Source organism: Geospiza fortis, unplaced genomic scaffold (genome assembly GCF_000277835.1).
Source record: "Geospiza fortis unplaced genomic scaffold, GeoFor_1.0 scaffold16, whole genome shotgun sequence".
In the NCBI taxonomy this organism is placed as follows: Eukaryota; Metazoa; Chordata; class Aves; order Passeriformes; family Thraupidae; genus Geospiza; species Geospiza fortis.
Window position 1 is genome coordinate 7,046,747 of NW_005054302.1, and position 8,888 is coordinate 7,055,634.

Below are 8,888 nucleotides of genomic sequence, written 5' to 3' on the forward strand. Positions count from 1 at the left end.
AGCAGGAAATAATTTCAGCAAATACCTCGAGTGTACAACATATTTATAAACTCTCCTTTCACATCTCTATTATCCTGGAAGCTCTGTGGAAGGGGGTTTATCTCTCTGCACATTCAAAGTCTCACCTGCTCCTCAGTGCTGCAGGCTTACCCAAAATCCTGTGTCAGCCCCACACAGAAGTCTCAGATATGTGAGCTGTCTTCAATGGCAGTACATATCTCTCTTCAGGACTCCCATCCCCACTGCTTTGTCCTCGTTTGTGGGAGTGCATGGAGGGTGTGATTGGGCATGCAGGAAAAGCGGACCCAATCTAGAGTGGGCCTGCTGTGGGGTCTCAGCAGTTCTTACATCAATGGCAGAAAGGGAGAACAGAGGAACCTCTCTCTGACAAGGACAACCATCAAAGAGTTTGATCCAGAAAACCTCCACGATTTTTAAAACCTTACAGTAAGTATCAAAGAAGGAGAATGTGAAATAAAGTATTCAGGTAATTCTCTGAGAATATTGGAAAAACTGCTGAATAAAAATAGCATGAAAACATCTTGGCTCAATTTTTATAATTTTTATATATTCTGGGGAAAGTGCTTTCATTTATTTGTGTTAATTTCACATTTTTCTGCAGAATAAAAGATCATGTTATCCAAGTGCAAACTGTTTTTAAAAAACTGCATAAACAAAACATTGCTTCATCAAGCAAGGACTTATAGCACTGACAGGACTCTACCAAAGGGAAATATGGTGACACTATAACAGCCTCCAAAAAAAAAAGATATAACCCCCCTGAAAAAAAATGTTGAAAACTAATTTCTGTTTGTAGTCTACAGTCCTGTAACATTCTGTGAATATTTATCCCTTTAGGCACTTCAACAATGTTTCTGAAATCAATATTATCTTTGAATGGAAAGCATTAAGGAGATATGCTTTAAGTTTTGGAGAGTAAGACTACATTTTAACAATTAAAAGGTTAATAAGCCCATTAATAATAACTACAGGTCTATTATCATCTCATTAATCATATTTCCATGTTGCAAAACCTGCACAAGGGTGGAGCCGGATGAAAGACAGCACTGATCTGTTTTATGGTAAAACTCTTGTTTTGCGTGTTCTGTTGCTAACTAGACATTGTGAGAATGAATGAGTCAGGGATTGGAAAGCTTTATAAAGCAAAAAAATACTATATAAAGGTGAAGCAGGTGTGTGGCAGACTACAAAAGAGACTTCCATAAAGGCTAGTGGAAATGAGAATGGGAAATCTCCCATTTCTCCTATTATTATGTGCAGCACTTTCTTGTGCTTTTCCTGCAAATACAAGGCAGACAAAGGAAGAAGGCATGCAGCTTATCCAGGTGAGGAAGGTAGAGCTCTGGGGAGATGTTTAGCTACAGTTGAGCATCCACAGCAGTCTGTGCAACTAGTATAGTTCAGCCAAGCAGCAAGCAGAATAAATAACTGATTGAATATTTATCAAAATAGGTGTGTGATGAGAAAGGCTACTTTAGCACCATCTTATTTTACTTTTCTTTAGAGACCGATTAAATTTGATGATGCATTCACTCTGTGTTAATTTTACAAATAATTAAGCTTCTGCATCAGCCTAGGGTTGGTTTGTAGCTTGGGTGGAAATATGGTTATTTATGTGACTTGTGATATTATGAAACATAACCCCTCATGAAGTATAGTATATTTTTCTGAACTATTACTGTCTAGAATGTGGGGAAACAGGATACAATTACTGAAATTGTATGTTCAGTAATGTATTTCAAATTACTTCCTCTAAAGGACTCTAGGTAACCTTGGGGGACAGGGTATGTGGAGGGCACATTATCAGAAAATAATCTATTAAACAAATGCTAATTTTAAATGCATTTCAATAGCTACAAAATATTTATAGTGATAGTACAATGGAAAAAGCTAGCATTAAGAGAAAAGTATTCATACAGGCTTTAACAAAATGTTATCTATATTGCCATAGAACAGAAAGAAAAGTAGCAAAGGCTACATGACTGACTCATGTTAGTTTAATATCTTATAAGCTTCAAAAGCAAACATCATTGATTGTTCTAAGCTTTGGGTTTGGTTTGGTTTTTTTCATTAGAAGTACCTGGAAAATTACTATGGCTTTAAGAAAGATGGAGAACCTTTTGTTTGGAAAAGTAATAATGCCATGACCCAAAAACTGAAAGAAATGCAGGAATTCTTTGGGCTGGAGGTGACAGGGAAACTGGATTCTGGCACTTTGGACTTGGTACAGAAACACCGCTGTGGATTCCCTGATGTAGCTGGGTTTTCCACCTTTGCAGGAGAGCCAAAATGGACAAAACATGTCCTGACATACAGGTAATCATGATGGAATTCCTCATGTCAAGGCAGTGTTAAGTACAGGGTGAGTGGCAGCAACACAACTTGTTCTCTCCTGTGTTTTAAAGGATAGTAAACTACACACCAGACCTGCGTCCAGCAGATGTCAACGCAGCGATCAGGAAAGCGTTACGTGTCTGGAGCAGTGTGACCCCGCTGAGGTTCATCCAGAAGGACAGAGGTGATGCAGACATAATGATCTCCTTTGCAGCCAGAGGTAAATCTCTATGTAACCATTATGAGTTACTGCCAAGTTACTGCCTACATGGAGCAGTTTTCTCCCGTACACAGCACATGTGGAGATCAATGTCCAGTTGAACAAGCAGACAGAAAAATACAGTTCTTGCTCAAGGTGCTATGGTTACAACTCTTGACAGGCTTTGGGGGAGGGCATCAAGGTAGATGAAGAGGAAGAAAATTTAGGGACCTGCCAGTAGTTCACTGGATATATACCTGCTGTGTGCTGCTCAGTATGTGCATGAACCCCCAGTCAGATGTGTTTGGGGTTTGATCCTCAGGTCACAATGACTTCATCCCCTTTGATGGCCCAGGAGGCTCCCTGGCCCATGCCTATGCACCTGGCAAGGACTTTGGTGGAGATGCTCACTTTGATGAGGATGAAACATGGACCAAAAGCACAGAGGGTAGGTAATTAAGTTCTCCAAGCCCTTCCTGAAGCAAGTTGCACATGGAAACAAGGGTGCAGCGTCTGTCTCCTCTCTTCCTTAAGAAGTGTTTAAATTGCCACTGATTTGAAGGAGCATATAGTTTGCATAACTACAAAAAGCCTCTGAGTCTCTGGTTAAGGCCCCAGCTCAGCTTCTGCCATGCACAGGGGGGAACTTCATTTGTAAGGCAGCCCCACTTCTTCCCTCTCCTCAAACCTCTTCCTGCACAGTTGCCTCACTTGCACTGGCCCAGGGTAGTTCTTCTGCACTGAATTCTGCAGTACTATTTCCTTGTACTCCCCTATAAGGATTCCATTATTTTTACCTCTGACCATAATTTCATCTCCAACCAAATTTCCCACAAGAATTTCATTTGATTGGACAAGGAGTTCTGAAAGCTTCTGACCCACCTTATGCCTTTCATGCTATTCAGGACAAAGACACAGATCTCCTCTTATGTGTTTTGTTTGATGTTTTCAGGCACAAACTTGTTTTATGTTGCTGCCCATGAGTTCGGCCATTCACTGGGACTTTCCCATTCCAAAGACCCCAATGCCCTGATGTATCCAGTTTACAGGAAATTTGACCCTTCAGTACTCCTTCTTCATCAGGATGATATTACTGGCATACAGTACCTCTATGGTAATTCAGAATTTTTCATCAACTAATGCTTGTAATTTCAAAGACTTCAGATACTTTTCAGTGACAGTTTTGTGTAGTGGATATACCTCAATGAGTTCACACTATAATTTCTTCCATAAACTGCTTCTTTTAGGATCATCTCCCAACACAAACAACGATCAAATGGAATCTACTGAGATAAAAGACCCAACTGAGTCAAAAGATCCTGCACTGCCAAACAGCTGCAGCTCCAATTTAACGTTTGATGCTGTCACCACTTTCCGTGGAGAAATAATGTTCTTTAAAGACAAGTAAGTCAGCTTCTGAAAGTAAAATACCGGAGTGTCACTTTTTAAATTATGCCCCACTGCACAGAAAAATAACTTTAATTAGCATATCAGCCATTTTAGACAGGAAGACAAGACAAGGAATCAGTAAAAGAGATGGAAAACAAAAACAAAGAGAGTGGCAGAGAAATGAAGAGAGATAAGTATAAGGAGGAGGATGACCTTTGGAACAGGGGATGCTGTGAATAGGGTGGGGGAAAACCTCCTCTGCAAACATGTGCTGTTTTCACTTCAGGCTGTAAGCAAGTCCCAAGTGTTCAGCATCTGGAGAGTTCAGCTTTGGCAAAACACACCACCAGCTCTGAGACACTTCACAGCCTCTTTGCTGTCCTTGCTTTGAGGGAGCTGAGGGCTTACCAGCCCTGACAAAATACCTGCTTGAAGAGCCCCTGTAGTGAGGATTTAGTATGCTAATGAAAGGAAGGGAAAATTGGGCTTTTGTTACCAAAGTCTTACTGGGCATCAGCCTTGTGAAACATGACTCTCTAAGCTCCACTTCTGCATAAGGGGAAATAAACATTTTGACAAAACAGTTCATCTGACCTATTTTAGATGTCTGCATCAAGAAGAGAGTGATCCTACGATGGATATAACTGTCTTTACATTAAGTTTACTGGGGATGTAGTGTGACTAACTCGGGCATGTATCTGGGTTTCATCAGATGAATACTGCCCTGGTTGCCATGATGTGGTTTCATGCATTAGTGAGTGTGAACATCCAATTTTATTTAAAACCTGTCCTATACCTACACAAGGCATATTTGGCGCAAACATCCAGCAGTCAGAACAGCTGAGTTTGAGTTGATATCTTCATTCTGGCCACGGCTGCCACCTGGTGTTGATGCTGCATATGAAATTCCTGAGAAAGATGAAATGGTAATTTTTAAAGGTAAAATGTTGTCTTTTTATTTTCCCATGTTGTCTTCCCAAGTAGCCTACAGAGTTTACATCTGGCTTCAAAACCACCTAAGTTCTTTCTGTAAGATTCTGAAATCTTGAATTTAGTTCAATAAATTGTTGTGTTTCAATCACTGAAATAATAAAATTATTGTCCAAGTTAAAGAATTTATATCTTATTTTTTAATATCCACATTGAAAATTTTCCCTGCCAAAATAAATTTCATTATTTTTCTTCAGGGAAATTTTCTACTGAATTTAAGAATGATACTAGCATTAGTATGAAGAAAGACTGAAATTTCAGTTTTCAAAAAAAGTAATGTGAAGAACTATTGCTTTTCTTTTTTAGTCTAGAACTATTTACAGTTATTTTCAAGTTCAATGATTATTTTCAAGTAACCATCAGCTTTCATGAAAAAGATTGTGTCATTCTCAGAAGATTGTTACAACATGTTGTTATCAACGGAAAGAATTCTGGGTTGTGAGAGGAGATACCATACTTCCTGGATACCCTCAAAAACTCTACACCCTGGGCTTTTCAAAGGATGTTTCCAAAATTGATGCTGCTTTTCACAATGGAATTGAGGGGAAAACATATTACTTCATAAAAGACAAATATTGGAGGTAATATTTCCTGTGGTACTTTTCTAAATAGGAGCAAACATAATCACATGATCAATATCCTGTCATGATTTAGGATGCATTAGTCAGACACTTTTGGTGATCTCTTTCAGTGTCACAACTGGATGTGGAAAAATATTTGAAAGGAGGTGGAACAGTGCTTTTATTTTTCCTTTTAGTTTATTTAACAGTTTGTTTGTTTATTTCTTTGTTTGTTTTCATTTAGCTGTCTTGGTCATCGTACAACTCCACAAGTCATCTCAGGAAATCAGGCAGAAGTTCACTATTCACATATCAAATATGTTTCTGTGGAGTAAGAAAAATGTCACCCACTTTCCAGTTACTAACAGATAGTTTCATGAAGTCGCTGATAAATGCCATGTACTGCAAAGAGTTATGTGCTGTGCATGGTTATTATTTTTTTCTTTTCCATCCCATCCCTGCTGCTCAAGTTTGTCTTACAGGACATAGATTTCTAACAACCAAAGGAGGTTCTCCTGTAATGGAAGCAGTAAATAACCCAAATATTTTAGATGAACAACAAAGCTTCTCTTACCTTCCACCACAATGTCCAAACAATTGTATATACAAAGATCACTCTAGAGAATAATTCAGCCACATGTCTGTACTTCAAGCAGAAGACAAAATTTCCACATTTTAGGTCAAACTCTTGTAACTTTAAGAGTTTCATCATTAAATCTCCTGTTAAGGAAATTACAGAAGGGAAAAGCTTTCACAAGACTTCTTATTCCAGCACTGATAGATAAACTGCACTTCACCAAAAATGTAATAGCTTGCTCTAAGTAACTTAAGTAAATTGACTTAAAATAGCTCATAACTTCAGAAAAAGCCCAGATTTTTCCTGATAAACCTTTCTTACAGAAATATAACATGAAAAAAATCTTTTTGTAATCTATAATCTATTGCTCCTTTAGGCATGGGCTCTTAGATAAATAAAAAACATATTCATGCTGATGGTTCCAATATTAGGTATTCTTAGGCGGAGTAAAGAGAACCAATTCATTTGTTGCAAATAATAAAGTAATAATTAATTTATGGCAAATTGTGTCTCTTTCTACACTACCAAATGACACTGAAAATCTTCAATGAACTTGGTTATCTCTTGATAGGTAGAAGATAATGAACTGAGAGGAATTAATCATGAGTTGTTTGCAGGTTTCACTGACTCCTGTTTGTTTATAATTTTTTTCAGTTATGATGAAAGAAGTCAGTCTATGGATAGGAAGCCATTACTGATAAGAGATGCCTTTCCAGGAATTAATGGGAAGATTGATGCTGTTTTTCAACATGAAAGTGAGTAACTAACTATTTGTGCTAAAATCCATAAGAAATGCTCAATGTGGTAGGGCTGAGAGTGCTTGGGCAGAGACAGGTACATCTACATGTTGCTCAGAACCCACAGGATGACCAACAAGACCCTAAAGCAGTCACAAAACACCTCCATGCTTCACTTTATCCCCTTGAAAAATGGGGATGGTAGATCTTTGGTGGCAGCTGCACATCTGGAAAGGCCAGCTCTAAGGGAGAGACATACCTGTATTCATGCTGATGTGCACATCACACCATGAAGATCAACACTCCACACGGTGACATCCCAACAACATAAGGTGTGTCTCTCACAGCCCATCCCTCTGACATAAAACAGCCAGTGCTAGCTTCTCCTGCAGGAGGGTGAGCATTACTTAGACATGGGAATGCTGGACTAGACTTGAGGACACATTCACATTGCCACATATCACAGCTTCCCTGTTGCCTCCCTGCTCCTCATCTGCTGCTCATCCAAACCATGCAAGTTAATTGTTTCATAGCAAATCTTACTTCTTCATCCTCAATGAGTCTCACACGTGGTGCTGAGACATCTCACTCCCAAGAGGGCAGTGTGGATGTGAGTAGCCCAGGCTGCACCTCTCCTTCCCTGCATGGCATCTGGCAGCACCCATCAAGCAAGCGCCTGCTCACACCTAGCTGTGCTCTGTGCCACACTCTGGTCTGTGCAATGCCTACCCACAGGTGGATAGAAATGCACCCTGCTGGGGGGTTCAGCACAGCTGGAGTGTAAGAGCAGATATTTTAAACTAAAGAAACGCACAGGATACATCCTTTGCAGAGTGACCTTGTGGGGTTCATCAAGTACACAATGCAGCACATGCATGGCTGCTTTGCTGTGGAGCGTGTCCCCATGCTGTTGGGTCATGTGTTGCAGAGGTTACACCTGGGAGTAGATGCTGTTGGCAGCATAATTGTATCCAAAGGTTGCTTTGAGGTCTTTGAGGATGTTGTTAAAGTGTACTAACCTTTATATCTGCAATATCATAATTCATTTGGGTTTGGGGTTTTATTGTTTTGTTTTTTCTAGACTCCCTTTATTTCTTCAGTGGAAGAAAGCAATTTGAGTTCGACCTTAATAAGAAGAGAGTTACACGCCTCCTAAAGACAAACTTTTGGTTTCCATGCTAATAAAATGAAATCTGTAATGGTGTTGGAAAGAATGTTCTGTTTTTGTGCTAGAAAAGTTTTTCTTTTCTAAATATGTAGACTGTAAAGGTACTTCAGCACCAGTCAGCAGATATCAGTTCCTCATAACCTGTGTTTCTTTAAATAACAGAATAGTATATAACATATCGATGTGTACATATGTATGTAGTTAACATCAGGCTGGCTAGCTTACCAAACAACAATACAGTTTCTACTTTTGATACAAAATTGTGATTCATTTTATTATTTCTGCCATCTTATTTTCACTCTTCCTGCCCTACATCACCCTACACAAAACCCTGCTATGGAGCCAGGAGTCCATGAGGAAGAGCATCTCTCTTCCTAAAGCTAATATTGCTTTCAACCTGTTTTAGATATTTCAAAGCTAAGCAAGAAGACTTAGCTAGTGCTGGTAGTTACAGTGAGACATACAGGGGTTCCAGAGAGCAATCCCTCCCTGCCTGAGGGGTGTTGAGAGGTGAAAGTTCTTTTTTACAGTGACTAGAAAGGCAGTTTATGTTGGACACCTGATTATAGAAGGCTTAATTAAAGTGTGACGAATTCTACCCTAAACTATTTATTGATACATGTCATTTCCTGTGCAGTGTGCTCTCAGGGAGGTTGGAGCAGATGACCCTACTGCTGTCCCTCCCACCCTTATCCAGTCAGTGAACAAAGGCTCATTTGCACAGACATAGGAGCAGAGGGGCACCCTGGCATGTAGGGAAAACCCAGACACCACTGCCCTTCCTCTGCTCCTCTCCAGTTTTCTCTGGGGAGTCCCCACTGGCTGGGGGACACCCGTCATGTGTCAATGAGAAGGTTCCCATCACCTCACCTTAGGGGTTGGGGGTATAGGGATCAATATCCTGGGTAAGCGT

The 8,888-nt window shown here is 39.8% G+C and overlaps 1 protein-coding gene across 1 annotated transcript; it reads left to right on the plus strand.

The window, feature by feature from the left end:
* The first annotated feature begins 1,238 nt into the window (after window positions 1–1,238).
* Window positions 1,239–7,989, plus strand: LOC102045385 (stromelysin-1-like). Its single transcript, XM_005417718.1, has 10 exons — window positions 1,239–1,346; window positions 2,096–2,337; window positions 2,427–2,575; window positions 2,877–3,002; window positions 3,507–3,668; window positions 3,802–3,958; window positions 4,749–4,882; window positions 5,361–5,514; window positions 6,725–6,825; window positions 7,889–7,989. Exons 1-10 carry the CDS (start codon window positions 1,239–1,241, stop codon window positions 7,987–7,989), a joined length of 1,434 nt encoding a protein of 477 aa, XP_005417775.1.
* The last annotated feature ends 899 nt before the right edge of the window (window positions 7,990–8,888 follow it).